The 17,579-nt window shown below is 38.9% G+C and overlaps 2 protein-coding genes across 11 annotated transcripts in view; one reads left to right on the top strand and one right to left on the bottom strand.

The window, feature by feature from the left end:
* LOC102941321 (protein SPO16 homolog) overlaps positions 1–7,698 on the top strand; it is a 97,035-nt gene extending 89,337 nt beyond the window's left edge. For 7 of the 8 annotated variants that reach the window (XM_037906443.2, XM_043521366.1, XM_037906446.2 and 4 more), the window contains 4 exons: positions 548–641; positions 2,118–2,286; positions 5,876–5,954; positions 7,570–7,698. In XM_037906443.2, the coding sequence (XP_037762371.1) occupies positions 548–641; positions 2,118–2,286; positions 5,876–5,954; positions 7,570–7,689 (462 nt within the window). In that variant the 3' untranslated portion in view covers positions 7,690–7,698. The remainder of the gene's footprint in view (positions 1–547; positions 642–2,117; positions 2,287–5,875; positions 5,955–7,569) is intronic. The other variant, XM_037906444.2, reaches the window with a different exon arrangement.
* The window catches only part of GLMN (glomulin, FKBP associated protein), a 46,113-nt gene continuing 35,058 nt past the window's right edge, over positions 6,525–17,579 (bottom strand). For all 3 annotated transcript variants that reach the window (XM_037906458.1, XM_043521367.1, XM_007058876.4), the window contains exons 16-19: positions 16,472–16,535; positions 10,269–10,392; positions 9,151–9,233; positions 6,525–8,973 (exon numbers count right to left, since the gene is read on the bottom strand). In XM_037906458.1, coding sequence (XP_037762386.1) covers positions 8,878–8,973; positions 9,151–9,233; positions 10,269–10,392; positions 16,472–16,535 — 367 coding nt within the window. In that variant the 3' untranslated portion in view covers positions 6,525–8,877. The remainder of the gene's footprint in view (positions 8,974–9,150; positions 9,234–10,268; positions 10,393–16,471; positions 16,536–17,579) is intronic.

The following is a 17,579-nucleotide window of genomic DNA, read 5'->3' as shown; positions in this document are numbered from 1 at the left end:
ATTTTGTATTCTGCCATGAAGCTCCCGCGGTAAGGATGTTGTCCAGAGCAGTATTTTCTGATCTATCTGTCCTTCAAGTAAAATGCTGACATCCATATTGATTCATTCAAACCATTCTACTTAATTGCAGGCAAACATCTAGTGTGTACATTTCTACTGTCTGAAAATCTTCCTTCTATGCATCATTTTTAAAAACAAAGATTTGACTGTAAAACGTTGTTTGTGAAGTTTCCTTGTTTATTATGCAAGTGTTTCCTGTGACAAAATGAATCTAGACAGGCTGGTTATAATGGAAGAGGTAAAAAATTAGAGGATTGTCACCCCATTATTTCACATCTAAATCATTATTGCAGCTATGAAATTTTTTCATATTCTCATCAATTATGCAAAAGTTCAGTTAAACTGTTTAAAATCATTACTGCTACTGGAGTAAAAATATTTTCTAAACTAAGGTACTAAAGACCTTTTAACAGTCAGACTCTGTTTTAAGAGTCCAGTTGATATGATTGCAAGCACGTTTTAAAATATATTTTTTACATTTATTTAGAGTCATGAAGTTTCAGCATCTCTACAGAGTCAACACCACAGAGTTCGATATTCAGATTCGGTGGAAAATGGATCCATGATTTTTTCTCTTTCCGGTACAGTAAATTGAATTGCAGCACATATTTCTTAAAGAACTCACCAGAAATTCTAACAGGGTATAGGAGCAGATCCTCTTGCAGTAGCACAGAGTAGACCTAAGAAACTGTACAAAAGCTACATTGCAGAAATGTCATATAGTTTGGAATGGTGGATGTGAAAGTGCGATGGTGTTTTCTTTTTCAAGAGGCCAACATCAGAGAAGAGTGGAAGTGAGGAGAAGAGGGGCTGTGGTTAGAAATCAGATACTAGTTATTGCATTAAAGTGCAGCTGTACTCTGAAAAGTGATTATATAAAATGTCATCTTACTTGACAGAACAGCTCCTTATGTGTACCTAATGACTTTTGTGATTTAAAAAAAAAAATCTGCTGTTATTTAATCTTGTTAGCTTTACTGAAGCCATTCATCTAAGAGTGACTAAGTTGGATTCTATTCGTTCTGTGCATTAATCAAACAGTTTACTGAATCCCAGTCACACCTGACTGAATCTAGCTGAGATAATATCACTGCACAAACCTTTACTAGGGGTGACGATGTGTGAAAAGAAAACCAGCTTCACCTTAATCTTCCAAGTCAAATTTTCTGAGCTGGCAGTTACAAAAAAAAATGTGTCTCTGTAAAATGAGCCGATTTGACCAGGAAATCACAGGAAATCAACAAACGTGAAACCCCATATTACTATTTCTACAGTTGCTTTTCAGAGTAAAACAGCACTTTAGTTGTTTAAAGTGACACTTAGACAAAATAGTTCTGCTTATTCTGAATCTGAACTCTTTCTGTGCCATCAACATTGCATGAGGCATGAATTAGTTTCCAATGCACCTGTCTAACCTGAGCTGCTCTTTGCAGATCCTCTATGTTGCTAAGTCTCAGAAGTTTCCCTGTCTGAGGATGGTTCAACAAAGGGATTCTTTCAGTTGGCATGTTCAGTTTTCCATGTTCCTTTAGGCGCCCAATGGCAAATCTGCCATTGCAGATGCTCTGTCTTTGTTCTTAAGCTGTTCCCCACATATTTCTAGCTTCTTTTCTGCATAATTTTAGAGATAAAGGTTTGTTGAAGTCTGACAAATCTTGGCAATTGTTATAACTTCATTCCATTTAATACCTAGAATTTGTCTGTATCTTTTGTGGATTTCAAGACTTCCCATCCACATGTTAATATGGAAACAACATTTAAGTAGAAAACTTGTAATTTGATCTTAAGTTGTAGATTTTCAATGACCAAATCTTAAGCTGGTGACTGCAGCTGCTGTCTTTCAGTTTGTGACATTATTTCCTTCTGGCCATCCCCATTGGCTTGCACATTACTGCCAAGGTATGCGAATTGACTCACATTTTATATTCCTTTGCCTTCTAAAGTAATGCTTGAGTTGGGAGTTCTGCTTATTGATGACTTATTAGTAGTTAGAAGGCTACACCTCATTACTAGCTTGAAGTAAACTGAGCTTACATTGTAATCAATTTCTTCTCTAGGCATTGCATTTCTATTGGCAGACACACAAGACGTGTTTAAGACAGGAGGAGAACTGTTTTTAGACAGAACTGAGAAGTTCATAAACATTCATCGGAATAGTTTTTTGCTTTTGTCAGCTGCCTTGCATGGACCAAAAGAATGGGATTTAATATTCAGGATTCAGAAAAGGTATGTCTTTAATTGGACCAGTATTTTTATTACTAAAGAATAATGAGATGTAATATTGATGAATATTTGCACAAAGGTCCTATTTACAGATTTTCAAAGGTCATGCCAAGCTGGACACTTGCCAGACTGCTGTGAGGTGATCAACTGCTGAATCCTCAGGTGTTTTAAGTCTCCAGAGTCTCAACAGAGCCAAGGCTCTGTCTTGGGGTTCCTAGGCACATGCTCAGGGTTCAGACCCTCTGTCTAGTATCCCCCTCCTGAGAGCTGCAGCCTCACAGCTCATTACCGAGTCCTTAAAAACAGTGCTAAGCAGGAACAGATTTACCATGAAACAAACTGTGCGGTGGCACGGGGCCCCCAATGACAGGGCCCCCCCCAAAGTGCAGGACAAATCTCACTTAACAACCTCCCTGAGTCCCGGCCAGTGGCACAGAAGGGCTCAGGCAGGCAGGCTGCCTGCATGCTGTGGCCAGTGGCCCCACGCCACTCCCAGAAGTGGCTGGCTGCGGGGCACGTCTCTGCACGCCCCTGGCAGGTAGGGTAGGTTGCTCTGTGCCCTACCCCTGCCCTGGGCAGCGCATGGAAACCTGCTGCCTTCCTCTCCCCAGGGGGTGCACAGAGACATGCCAGCAACAGGGCTAAGGCAGCTCCCTGCATGCTCTGCCTCCCACCCTCTGTGCCATGCTGCTCCCAGAAGCGGCCGGCATGTCCCTGTGGTCCCTGGGAGGGCAGGGTGTCTCCACGCACTGCCTCTGCCCCGAGCGCCAACTCCGCAGCTCCCATTGGCCTGGAACAGAAAGAATGAAAAACGGGGGCGGGGGGGAGATAAGAGAGAATGTTCTTTTTCTTGGCTGAATCCCAAAGGTGGGGGGGGTGGGGGGGGAGAAAATGAAGCTGCGCACAGGGACCCACTAACTCTAAATCCACCACTGGTGCTAAGCCCTTAGACTTCCACCCAGAATTTAAATTCACCCCGTCCCAGAACTTTAGCCATGTGGGTCTCCTGGGCCTACAGTGTAACACATAAAACACAGACACTGCACAGGATTCTAACACCATTGCTTTTTACCTAATCACACAAAAAATACTCACCTCAGTACAAAAATAATAAACTGTACATGCATTTCCCGGTTTCCTCACTACTCCAGAGCACTGTTTGGGTTGGGGTCAGAGTTGTCAGGGGCAGCCAGAATCCTTCTGCTGAAATACATGGCTTGCATTCTGAAACATGGACCCTTCTCTCACCTAGGCTAATCCATCCCCTTACTCTTGCCTGCATGTCTTCACCCGCTATGGTTTTTAAAGGCTGCCCTCAACACTTTGGCTTCTTCATCCTATATTTTGGAATTTTCCACTCTCCAAACGCCAGACACTGAAACCCTGCCCCTCTCCCCCCAAACTGGTGAGGGAAGTTGGAGAACTAGTTTCTCCTAGTATGCAGTAACTCCTTTGTTCTTCCCAGGTAAGACCCATTCAGATGTGGATAGTCCTTAACAATCTGCTCTTATCCTTGGTCTGGATACACAGACCTAGAGGCATTCCATGATACAGCAATTTTACATAGTAACAACTTCATAATATCAACCAGAATTCGTAAGTGCTACAGACAGATTTCCCAAATCGTCACACAGGTGAATTTGATTTTGCTCATCTAGTGGAAAATTAGCCAGAGGCTAATGTTTGTAATGCTGGCTTGTCTTATTAATGGAGAATGTGCAAAACAGTGCTCTCAAAATCATTTTGACGTGTCAGTCAACTTGACAACATGGGACACTCTTGAAAGCATGACAAGTAACACTTTCTTCAATCACTTCAGTGCTACGTAATATATTTAGCGATTCTTTTTTCTAGGTTTGTAATACTGACTGGAAAATTTTGCTATTTTTCTTAAATTTCGAAAAAAACCACAACTTTCCCATAACAAGTCTTGTCTGTATGAAGAAATATTTAACAAATGTTTGTTCACTGGTTTGTAAATCTTCTTACCTATAGTCACAAGAAGGAGGGTCACAGGAGCCATACATATCTGAACAGTTGGCTACTTATTTGGATTAAACCTCTGATTATTCTAAAGCATTCTCATCCCGTGTCGCCCTGATTTTTCACACGTAGGCCATGTCTACACTACTATTTATGTTGGCAACATTTATGTCAGTCGGGGTGGGAAAAAACACCCCCCTGAGCAACATAAGTGTGTTTTTAAAGTGAAATTCTTATCAGGATTATCCTCTTGTTTTGTGTATATCTGACAGGTAGCACATTCTGTCTGGATAGTGCAGTAACAAAGTACGGGAGTTTAGATTTAAACCTATTTCTTAGTGTTTTCAAACACCTGACTGTAATCTACTACCATCCTCAACAAATCCACTTGCCTACTGGCTTTTTGAGAGTGAAAAATGATTCTGCAACTGGCATGGCAGAGCAGTGCTTACAGTCTCAATCCTTCCTGAGCACACAATTGCTGAAGGAGCTTTATCTCAAGCAAAGTGGAATAGGGCTTGGGTCTCTGTCACTAAGCACTCCAGAGAAAGAAGGGAGCTTCCCTCCTGTAACAACACCTCATAAAATACAGGACCAGGAGACGCATGGGTGGGAGTGGGGGAGAAAAGAGAAGAGGGATGTAGGAATAGTGTCAACCTTCCATTTGCCTTAAAAACAAAACAAAACCCCAAACTCTCTGCATGCACTGGTGGTGAGCGTAGGAAGTAGGATTGGAAAACTTCTTACTGATAATTTCCTTTCTGGTAGCAATGTCTCTCACAATTCTGGACATCTGGGCTGCTCTCCTCTCTGCAGCTCAGAGGCAGATCAGTGTTTTGGTGCCACATGGTCTGGACACTCACCCTGTGCTTCTGCTTGCTGTCATATAAGTTATTCCCAAATTGTAAAACTTGCATAACATCGTTAACAAATGTTCCAGAGATAATGAAGTACTTATGTACATTAGACCAAGGAAAACAGTCATATGGTAACGATTCAACTTAATATCTGACCGTTGACTCATGACCCCTACCAGGACAGGTAGAATTGTGGGAGATGCTGCTAGCAGGAAGAGAAGTATTGGTAAGAAATTTTCCATTCTGAAGCCCAGCATCTCCTACAATTCTGGATGTCTAGAAAGTAGTGAGATGTAGGGAGGGTTATGAAACAAAAGTATGGTAGGAAAGAAGTGCAGAGGAGCAAGCAGGGAGACGCTGCAGTGAAGGCTCAGGGACAGTTAAACCCCCCAGAGGTTAACTGACCCAGGGAGAAAGAGGAATGCTGAGGAGGGAGAACACTGCTCCCCACTGCCCAATAAACTGGGTAGAAAAGTAAAAATAGAAGGGCAGAAGGCAAAGAAACTGCAACTGTCTGCTGCTGTGAAGGCAGACAATCTAGCAGCAAGCAGGAGCAGAAGGGATATGGCCAGACCATGTGGTGCCATCCATGAGATGCAGAGAGAGGACAGCAGCCCAGATGTTCAGAATTGTGGGAAATGCTTGGATGGAGAAATATTACTTGGATAATGTGAGAAGGGATTTTCAGCCTTAAGCTGTCATGTACTGTAAATATATATTTTAAATGTAACTATGGTTATTCTGATGTGCAGATTCCTGGGCAGTAATTTACGTGTAATTCCAGTTCATAACACTGCTGAAATAGTTAAACTCATGCTAACTATAGCCAAGGTAAGTCTTGTGGTATATATTAACAAATATTACCCATGAAAGCTTTTAAAAAAAATACATTAACCAACAAAAGCAATGAATTACAAAATTAATTTTTTATCCTTAACTGAGCTTGTAGCTTACTGTTACGTTGATCAGAGTCCTGACAATACCTACTGTTCTAATAACACAAGCCAAAGTCTGATGTTGTAGTTAAACGTTTGTTTAAAACTATTGTTAACAATAGCTTTAAAAAGGTCTTATGAGCATGTATAAAGATGAATGACAGAGATCTAGGGCCTAATTCTGCTCTCATTTGCCACTGTAGATCTGGAGTGACTCCATTCATTGATTAGTGTAAAACTAGCATGAAATCAAAATCAGGCTGTAAATATTCAAGATCTTCTTAAAGTAAATTACTAACCTAAAGGCTATAGCAGCTTGGTGACTTCAATCAATTATGGATTTACTTGTATAAATCTACTCTATAGACTAACAACTACAACAGAGCCATTTGTGTTCTTTATATCTGTGCAACTGCCACACATCCTATATGCTTAAGTAAACATGAATTTTCTTTGAAAAGATGAATGCATATGCAGAAGCTATTTAATGATTTTTCTACAGAAATGTTGAATCAACATTAATTATAATAGTATGAACAGCACTCCGATAATGTACCAAAAATAAAAGGAACAGCAGCAAACCAGATATTAGTTTGCATTTATCCTTTTCGTAAGTGGTCACCGTATACAAAATTAGCATTTACCAAGTTACAATAGTCTGGCATAAGATACTGCAATTATTTTCTATTCTAGAGTCTATAAAATAACTGTGGCATCTCATGTACTACAGTGTGACAACTATTAAATGTTGACATCTTAATAGTAACCACTGTACATCAGACCTCTAGCTTTTTGTGAAATCTGTTCTGCACCATATCCTAATTCAGTGTTAACTGCAAAGGTGTTAAATAAAATTAGGCCTACTGCTGATCCTACAAATTTGAAGCTCTCCTGCACTTGATCTTCACTAATGTCCCAGTGACTTCAATGGGAGTTCCATGTAAGGGATGATGTTAGCACAAGGCCCAGACCTATCTGTGGCCATTAAAATACAGTTCTAAATCTTAAGGCCAGAATCTGGCCCCTGCTGTGGTCAACTTGCACTAGTTTGCCAGTGCAAAGCAGCCTCAAACCAGTTGAATACGCTACCTCAAGACTCCCCAATTTGGGGAACCCCAGCTGGAGTACAACATGCATAATGACTGCTGTTTCACTTCTCCCTGTCCCCAGTGCAGGAGGGGTGGCCAGGGAGCAACCATATTTAGCTAATCCTTAGCAGCTGTAACAACCCCTTGTGGGATGTTATCAGAATATGAACAAATCAGTCCCACAGCTGCTTTAAGTTGTGCTGCAGGATCAGCCTGGCACCCCAAGGTGGCTTACCCTGTTACCTTTGTTTCTCCCTCACCCCCAGACACCCAGTTGAGAGAATCTGGTCTCAGTCTCTTTGTAATTTCCAGTTGTACTATATTAAGAGTAAATGGTTCAGTATTTCTTTACCCAAACTGTCTAATTCTCTTTTAATCAAAATATTTGTAAGTAGTGGCACATATTTCTTTTTTCCTTTTAAGATCACCTGCAAACCACAAATAGACAACATTCGCTACAGAATGCTAATGGCAAAAGCCCAGATCATAGACCAGAGTCCAGTTTGGAAAATGCTTCACAAGATCCAGTTGGATTGTATCTAACTTAGTACCAATTAGATTTATTCAAAACTTCTGGAGTTACATTTCTAAACAAAATACAAATGTTTTTCTTGTCTGTTCAAAAAAAATACAGCAACTATACAAAAAATGGTCAGTTAAAAAATATTTGTGTATATAATTAATGCATTAAATGAAAATTTACATAACATTTATTGTGATATTCAATGCTAGACAGTGTGAGTTATACCAAATTTGCTAACTTGGAGAAAAGTTAAGAGATTTTTTTTTAAAACCCTATGTATGTTTTGTTTTTACAATTTGGGCAATTTAAATAAAACAGCATTAAAAAGCAAGTGCCTTACCTTTAGCTTGATTGCAAAGTGATCTGTTATTTTCCAAAACATTTAAACACCTCTTTGGGAGATTCTTCATAGTTAGGGAGGATAAGAATAATCAAAATGATCCTAGAGTAGATTCTCCCCCAAGTCCATATATTTTAGACCATATTATGAATTAACAATTTATGCACTGAATTGTATTCTTGTTTCTCTTTACAAAAAATATGTTTACTGTCTTGTTTATGTATATTACTTTTCACTGTGGAAAGTTCTAAAACTTATCTTGTTTTGTCCTGGAGGTGCTTTTTGAAGCCTGGCTTCCCCTTGTCCGCAAATCCCTACGCTCAGATCTCCAGTATGGATAGTCCTGGTTTACACTCAGTCTTTATTAATCTAGAAGTATGGTTAGCAATATTAATTGCAGTAATAATACCTAGTATTTACACGTCTGTGGATCTCAAAACTTTCCAAACATTTGGAACTATTGGGTTCTAGGTAATGCAAACATAAGGCTATTTCTACACACCAAAAACATCCTCTCTTCTCCAAAGGTTAATAAAATATAATTATCTTATGCCAAGCAAATGCAAACACTAGCAAAACTGCAGCAAACTCAATGAGAGGGTAACTTGGGATATTTTGTTGAAATTAGTACATTGACTATCTCCATTAATCAGATTCTACAGTAAAGACACGTAATAAGACATGTAAAGAACAGCAGTTGCAAATATTCTAGCAGCCTTTTATAAATAATTCTTCAACAGACTTGTTTAAAGCTTGATAACGTCTCTTTCAAGTAAAGTCATAATGACCAGTGTCTTAATGTACTGCAAGAGTTAAAAACCCACTAGGATTTACAACATCAAGTGCTTCATTTGACCCCCAATATTTGTTATGTTATGGTTTTTATTTTCACTTCAATGAGTTCTTCTACTCGGGCCAGAACACTTTCTATTAAATCAAATGTGAAAAGAGCTGAATGTAGAACCTGAAATGTCAAGAAAAATTCATGTTATTTATATTAGCACAATGACATTTTTTTCCCCCCCAGTCAGCTCTAAATGTACACTTGCCTTCAGGTAAAAAAACAAAAACAAAAAAACCCCACAACAACAACAACAGTCTAAATGCATTTGCATAACTTTGGAAAAAGGTATGAACTTACCTGAAGCTGCATTTCAGTGGTCATGTTAGGCATCTTTTCCCCGCCAACTGTTACAGAACAAACTGCTTTAGAATTGTGAGATTCTGCAAAAGAAAAGAACATATTATAGAGCAGCAGAGTGTTCTAATTTTTAAATTAACATCTTCATTCTATTACAGTTATAAATTCTAAATTGTTAAATGTGTATATCCACTGATTGGTCAAGAGTTAAGAATGGAGAGCGCTGAATTCTAACAGAATGTAGACCTGAGGTGGCTCCTATAGCTTCAGTGTTCCATATAGCAGGTCACTGCATTACTAAGCTATTGGGCTGTTCTCTATAGTAAGTGTTGCATATGAACTATTACTATATGGATTTCAAAAGATAAATCTTGTACTATAGTAAAATAGCAAGAGGTATATTATATTGCAGTACAAGACAATTTTATGAAGCTGCAAATCACATAAAATGGAAAAATGCAAGAATTCCCACAGCACAATCCTGTCATCCATTTTTTATACAACTTTCTTTGAATAATAGATAGTTACACATGTAAAAAGATGGCAGGAGAAGGTCCGATGCCATGATTTAATTTATCTACCACTTAGATATTAATTTTATTGTTTAAGCAAAGGCTACTAGCTTCTCCATATTTTATCCATCCCCCTTTCTTGGTTTGCATTGCTTCTGAAGGCTGCATGAACAGTAAGTCAGAAGTAGCAGTGCAGAGCAATTTTTGAATGTCCACATGATATCACTCATGTTGAAACAATTTCCGAATCACATGTATTTTTCTATTAGCTTCCATAAGGCTTACATGTATGTGCACTTGGAAATAAACAGACCCTGAATAATGGCTACTTTTAATTGATAAATAGTCCATATTGGATGAAAAACTGAAGAAAGCATAGTAATGAAAACAAAGCCCACAGATTTGGCTTCTGACCCCTATTACATTATGAAAGTAGTTCCTAATGACAAATATGGTATCTACAGGGTTGTTGTGTGATCATTTTGAACCCAGCATATTTCAAATACTTCTACCTAAAATACAACTTACATAGTGTTCACTCATTTTTCTCACACCATTTCCACATCTAAAGGACACATCTAAAGGATAGTAATGGAGACAACCAACCTCGTCTATTTCCCTTTTTACTTTTTATTTCTGCTTCATAATGTGCTTTTGACATATTAAGTCCTGTGTGCAAAGGCTTTAAGAAATTTTGCTCAATCTTGTTAAGTTCGGTCCATATACCAGTCTGTTCAAATTGGAAAAGAAAAAATGTTAGAAATCAGTTTTTAGCTAAGCCGTAGAACAGAGTTTCTGTCCTAAACTGCTGGTCCAGGAAGGAAAAGGATTTACTCATCCTGTTGTGCAGACATGCACAACAGGAAGTTAGCTGTTGAACCCCCTAACTTCCTTTGCGTTCCTATAGCAGCATTTACATTCCTTATAAACCAGAGTTGAAATTATTCTCAAAACTGGGCCGTTAACACTGCACTACTAAGACAGAATTACATCATATGCTACACTCTGTTATGAAAGAAAATGTAACCAACCTAAATAAACAAATACTGAAGTATGTAGCAAGCTTCAGATAAACTAAAACGGGGTCTTTTACTGGAAATAATACAATCAGCACAGTATTCCTTGTTTTATTTTTGCTATTTCATGTTAATTGCACTATCAAATTTTCAAGAGAAAACTGAAGGCTTAAACTGCTGGATAAGAGGAAGGTTGAGCTTTTGGCATGTAAGTTGAGGATTACAGCACATGGGGAAGGTGCATATTCTTTCATTCCCTCTTGCAGGCTAAGTTGGAAGGGACTTGATATTTTTGTGGGGGGTGAAGAAGGCTTAGAGCTTGTCTACACTACTTGCCAGATCGACAGGCAGCGATCGATCCAGCAGGGGTCGATTTATCACATCTAGTATAGACACGATAAATCGACCGCTGAGCGCTCTCCTGTCGACTCCAGTACTCCACCAGAACGAGGAGCGCAAGCAGAGTCAACGGGAGAGCGTTAGCTATCGATTTAGCACAGTGAAGACACCGCAATAAGTAGATCTAAGTACGTAGACTTTAGTTACGCTATTCACATAGCTGAAGTTGCGTATCTTAGCTCGACCTGCGCGGTAGTGTAGACAAGCCCTTGGACTCCTATTTCCCCATCCCAGCTCCCCTGCTAGTAATTCCAACAATGGATAAGCACTATACTTGTAGGTTTCTGCTAAAATGATGGGCAATGAAATAATTAATGTTGCTATTTTAATTATACCTAGATTTCAGAGTCAACAACCTATTAAGATGATTGGGGTAGTTCAACCTCTCTTATTCTGACTGCTTCAGGTGGTCACTCTGCACATTCAGGTAGACAACATTTCTTGTTAACATTTGGAAGGTTACCTTTGGTGGAAATAATTTACTTAAGGGTTGGAAACTTCCTTTCCCTCCCTCACATTTTTAAAGCAAAAGCTCAGATTCTGTGGCAAATTTCATGTACCTGGGCATAGGGCCTTGTTTATATTGCATCTAGTGTGAGGTACTCTGTGGACAAGTAATTAGACATGGGACCTGCCCCAAAGACTTACATTCTAAGTTCTATCCCAATGGATCTGGCTACCTGTGTGTGTAAAAATCTGATCTGCTCACTTTTTCCTACTTTTACTCCTGTTGCCACTGCAGAAGCAACACAGCTAAGAAAATATGCTATTTTCTAATCTAATTCAAACATGAACAGAATTATTAGCTAAGTACCCACTACAAAACCAGATTCTGCCATAAGCTAACACCTGTGAAACTCTGCTTTTTGGGTGCACTGATTATGCTGGACATTGTACAAACAATCCCTATCCCGAAGGGTTTGCAATCTAAAGACAAACAGCTGAAGGGCAGGGGATGGGGATACAACGTACTGTACTAGCAAATGAACATGGTGATGAATTGGGACAGCTCTGTTAGTAATGTGTATTGTAAATAGTTGGATTGTTGTTTTTTTAAGGTAGCTAAGGGCATAATTTGACTTGCAGAATCTATTCCTGATGATGTTGCATGAGCCAGAAAAAAAAAATCTATTTGGCTATCAAATCCAGGTGGCATATCAAAATCAGCTGGTAGGAAAAAAATGTTTTTATGGTAAACTTAGCAAATCGGATGCTGAAGTCACTGAGAAAAACACGAAAGATTACAATTGGGGCTGGTCAAGACTTTTCTTTCAAAACCTTTTTTTGACAGAACTTGTTTTTTGACTTGACAATTTTTCACAAAGTGTCTACTTGCCACAGAAAACTGACTGTGGTTCAAAAAAATTAATTTACAAAAACTGAAAAATTTTGATTAAGAAATGCTGCCACAGTACCCCATGGGAATTGTAGTTCAGGTTCCTCATGTCCCCATTCTTTTCTATGGGATGGGTTCCCCAGCTGGACTACATCTCCAATGATACACCATGATTAAGTTCTAATTGCACACAAAGTCTGCCTCACTTACACCTATATAACTCCAAATTCTGTAACTGATAGCAGAATTTGAATATAATAGTGTGTAACTAAAGGCCAAATATGGTCTGAAGACTGGTGGTGATACAGGACCCAAAAACTACAGAACTATAATGTTCTCAAAGTTCCCTTCCCCAACCACATTAAAGTGATAAATATTTACAGATTAACTTCAGATTACAATTTTTTGCCTGTGAATAGTATATACTAGGGGTACTGGTATGTAGATTTTGGTGAAACCACTAATGTATGAACAGTGAAACAAATGGAATTTCTTAAAAGGTCATTGGGAAGTGCTCAGACCAGTGCCCACTCATACCAGAGTCCCCATGTCTCAACTGAACACTAACAAATACATATCTGGAATCAGTCTGCCTCACTTGTGGGCTAGAATTGTTAAAATAGGTATTAGAATTATAAGAATGTGTTTAGACTTTATTGAATGTTTGTGGGTTGCTGGATGCATTAATCTCACTTATAACATCTGTATCCCATATTGTCAGGTAATGTTTGAGTGGCTGTATTGTGAGCCTGTGACTGTGGAAATCACCAGATAGGAGAGAGATGTTAATTAGCATGAAGGGCTTATCAACAGAAGGCATTACATCCTTCCCAACAAGCAAGGTCAATCGACACTAGACAAACTATTGTGGCATGTTAAAGAGGACAAAAGATGTTTGTTGTTCTGCTCTCTCCCTCGCTTGTCTGCTGTGAAGATGATTCATGCTAGTGGATTCCTCCCATCACCTGAGTTTGCAACTCAAAGCACATGGCAAGAGTGGGATAAAAATTCCTAACACGAAGGAGCTGATTATCTCTATGCTGCTTGAATTCTGGGGTGGGGGTAGGAGGCAAAGTGTTTCTAGGTAAAAGCAAAAGATCCCCAGCTGCTTAGCCCATGTTAGCCCTAAAGGACATACAAAATTTGCTGATTACAGAAGCTTGTATTACCTTTTGAAACTTAGGATCGTAACTCATTTGTGTAGAAGTTTACCTGCTTTAACCTTTTAAATAACTCTCTGGTTTCTTCTTCCTATTTTATAAATCTTTATATAGTTTGGCTACAAGTGTTGTCTTTGGTGTGAGATCTAAGCTGCAACTGACATGGGGTAAATGACTGGTCCTTTGGGACTCAGAGTAACCTGAATATTTCTGTGATTCTTGGTGTAAGGAACCATCTATCACAAAAGTAGGCTCACCTGGGTGGCGAGACAGATCGGAGTAACAGAGGGCAATATCTGTGACTCCATATTAAGGCTATTATTGTGCCTAAGTAGTTTACGCTTGGTAATTTGTAGATGAAATCTAAGCATAAAACTCAAAACTAATTTGGGGTTTGTGCCTTGGTTCCTAACAGTCTCTGCCTGAGGCTGGCATTAATATTCTTGAATCACTACAGGCAGCATTACAGTCATGTCCCTTCAATGGAACTAATTTAGAATCTGCAAGGTGACCGATGAACTTTCCCCAACTTTAGGTTCCTATATAAAGGGCATTAGGAAATAAGGAAAACTAGCTTGAAGGAAAGGTGTATTTATATTAGGAATAGTTTTTAAAATAAAGCCTTTACTATGAGACCTGGTTGATGATAAAAATGTTGAACTCTATGAATTGCAGGAATGTTGGTGACTAATGACTTGGGGAAAACAGTCAGTAGGACTTGCCTTTGTTATGGGGATAAGTGGCCTTTTCAGTACTGGAGTACAGTAAGAAAATTAAACATGTAAAATTCCAATGGCTCTTCAGTCTTCAATACTGAAGCTAAGCTGTGCAGGCTATGGCACTTAAAGAAATTATAGTTCAGCTGCTCAGAACTGCAACCTGATGTTAAGCCAGTTGTGAAATATAAATTGCTTCCTTGGCTATCTAAGAACATGGATCCATCTAGATGCAGCTGGATGGGAGTGACTGCATACAAGAACGGATCAGTCAGTCATAAAACATTATACTGAAAAGCTACTACAGCAGTTGAATGATAAGCATGGTCCACGCTGATCTGAAATAGCACAGCCAATAACAAATATTGCTGACTGCTTCAGACGAGAGAGAGAAAAATAAGTCATGGGCCTGCTGATAAAGCTGAACAGTTCATCACATTTCCGACATTGTAAAATCTTGCTTTAAATTGAAGTTGAGTAAAAACTTTTACCACTTATATAAAATTGTAAACAGCCAGAATCCAGCATATAGAGAGGTGCATTGTTTCTCCCTTTCAGGCTATTGGCTAGGAGCTGTTAGAGCTTAAAGAGAACATATTAAAAAAATATTGTTTGACAATTCCAGTCTACACCGTAGGTTATTAACACCAAAATGGTTATAAAATACTTTACCATTTATGCTGTTTATCTTTTTCCATTTCAGTTAGGACAATACAATAGGATGGAGGGTTTCACTTGTCTATAGTAACAATTTCCAGATTATTTGCATTCAAACATCAAAGCATGAAAGAAATGTATTGATTCCCTGCTTATACATATTTAAGACATAGTGTTCTGTCTGAAACTGCAGTGTAAGGTAGGTTAGTAAATGGTCTTCATGCATGAAACATTCCAGGCTATATCTAGTAAAGCAATGAAGTAGCCAGCCAGAAAAAGGTACAGGGTATGCAAAAAAGAGAGGTCAATATAAGAGCAGAGGTATGGATTAAACACAGACTATAGCCGTCAGAAAAACTGATGTGGAAACCCTGACCACAACCAGAGCAGCAGAGCTATCTGCAAAATCAGAATGGCGTACAATCTTAAGCATGTTGCCCTTAGGAGGAAATAATGTACTGTTTTTTCCCTCTCAGAGAGAGCAAAATTTATCCTAAGAAAGTAGTTCAATAAAACACATTTGCCAGGAGCAATTACAGCACTACAATCTAGTCCCATTTCCCTCCCAACCCTTTTTTGCCAAAATATCATCTGCTTTGTTTGAAAATCTTTGTCTTGACATGGGGAGTTGGGATTTCACAGCATGGTATATTATGCAAAATATATTAACATTGCTACAGGGTCTTGATGAACTTAGAAAGTACCAGGAAGCTATTTCGTATTGTTTTAGTTGAAGGATTCGGAAACCTGAGGATAATAAATAACTCTTCCATTATGAGTGTTTGGTTTTTTTAATTTATATCTATTGTTTAAGATGTTCTGCAATTTTTTGCTAATTTGGGACAGTCATATCAATCCTTATGTTATTTCAATAATGCAGATCTTACTGAGAAGCACTGATTTGGCTTTAATATCCAGTGGAGTTATTGACATTTACCAAAAATGCAGTTGCAGAAGGAGTTGGAAATACAGGATTTTTTTTTTTACATGTTTAAAAACAAAAGCTATTCAATGCAGAGTTGTCAAAATGCTTAGGGAGACACCCTGACACTAAAATAAATTCTCTTCCATGCCACTTAAAGCTAAATGATAAAGAGATTTCCTTGACTAATGAAGCAATTCTAAAACTTCAAAGGTTTGTAGAGAGATCCCATCTAAAAAGTTTTACAATGCTTGGTGGAAGTTAGCCCTTCCTAATTATCTGTACACAAGTATAAGTATATTTATTATTTTTGGAATACTGGCTATATACTTTATTTTATGGTGATATTATCTGGAATTACAGGCGCTGACCTGGATTTCTGGTGGAGGTAGAACAACACTAAACTTGCTGAAAAAATAGTGAGTAAGCATTTAACTTTCACCAGTATAAACTTCAAAATTTTCTGACCACCATTAACAAAAACATTCTCACTGGATATTGAATACAGACATTTTTTTGCAGCAGCAGCTAACTTTGTCATGAACTGGCAAAGCTATTGTTTTTAAATTGAAAAGATAGCTTTTTAAATCAATCATCACTTACTTGATTGTCGTATTCGTTGTCCTTAATGACTAAATATCTCAATAGATTTAGTGAGGCCATAATCCTATGAATTAGAAATGTACAATTCATCACTTAGAGTGCAGATTTATATTAAGATTGACAGTAATTTAATTTGTTCCTGAAAAAACACCAACTGGTATAAAACACAGCAGCCCATTTGTTTAGTAATACAGGTCAACCTAGTGCATCTCTCTGCACTGACTTCCAACTGACTAGACTCTAATTCAAAGGCTCTGTGTTGATATTCAGAACCTTCCATGTGATGGCCCAATGAAACCTCTCCACAAAAAGGGCAAAAGAAAAAGGAAGCACTATCCTTCTCCTCCTTCCTGCTCCTCTAAGGGCCTTGAACACTCTTGAGGCAAGCAGTTTTTCTCCAAATTCCTCTGGATTTGAACATCTCAGTACTGACTACCTGACTCCTCTCGGGTTCAGATTCCAGTAACACCTTCAAGGCCTGAAAGGGGATCTGCTGTTGAGGCTACTGGCAATCATTCTGCATGCCTTTCTTCTGCTTGACTGCCTATACCAATTTCTCTAGTCATAATCCAGAATCACCTTGGGGTACCTTTGACCCCTTCAGAGATGAATCTAGAAGATGCCCTGCTTAAATCTTGAGACTTCATCAGCTTCCCTCACCTCAGATCCAGAAATTATGGAAGGATCTCACAGAGGGTCCTCTTCAGCAGTCCATGTGGCCCTATGTACAGAGCTCCACAAAAGCCCTGTGGGAGGCTGAGATACCAGCTCTGGCACAGACCTCAGTACCAGTATCCGTTCCAACATGGTGCCCTCCCTCAGCACTCATATGCATCTATTCCTCATCTGGTGCCAACCCAAGCCTTCCTTGCCAGCAATGATACCAGCACTGCAAAGACCTGCCTCTAGCTGAGAAATGGGATGAGACTCCTTCAGAGGAGCCACATGAGTCCCCTTTGGAGAACTTCTGTAGCTCTTCACCTTCCCAGTAAGAAGAACATGAAGGTTCCTGGATCAACACAAGTGCTGCTTGAAACCAGTGGTGGCTAGCCCAAGTATTTCACATATGGAGACAACCAGAATAGACCACTGTGTGTCAAACAAAACA

The sequence above is a fragment of the Chelonia mydas genome, chromosome 8 (assembly GCF_015237465.2).
Source record: "Chelonia mydas isolate rCheMyd1 chromosome 8, rCheMyd1.pri.v2, whole genome shotgun sequence".
NCBI lineage: Eukaryota > Metazoa > Chordata > Testudines > Cheloniidae > Chelonia > Chelonia mydas.
The sequence above is the reverse complement of the archived record's forward strand: the minus strand, read 5'-3'. Positions and strand labels throughout refer to the sequence as shown.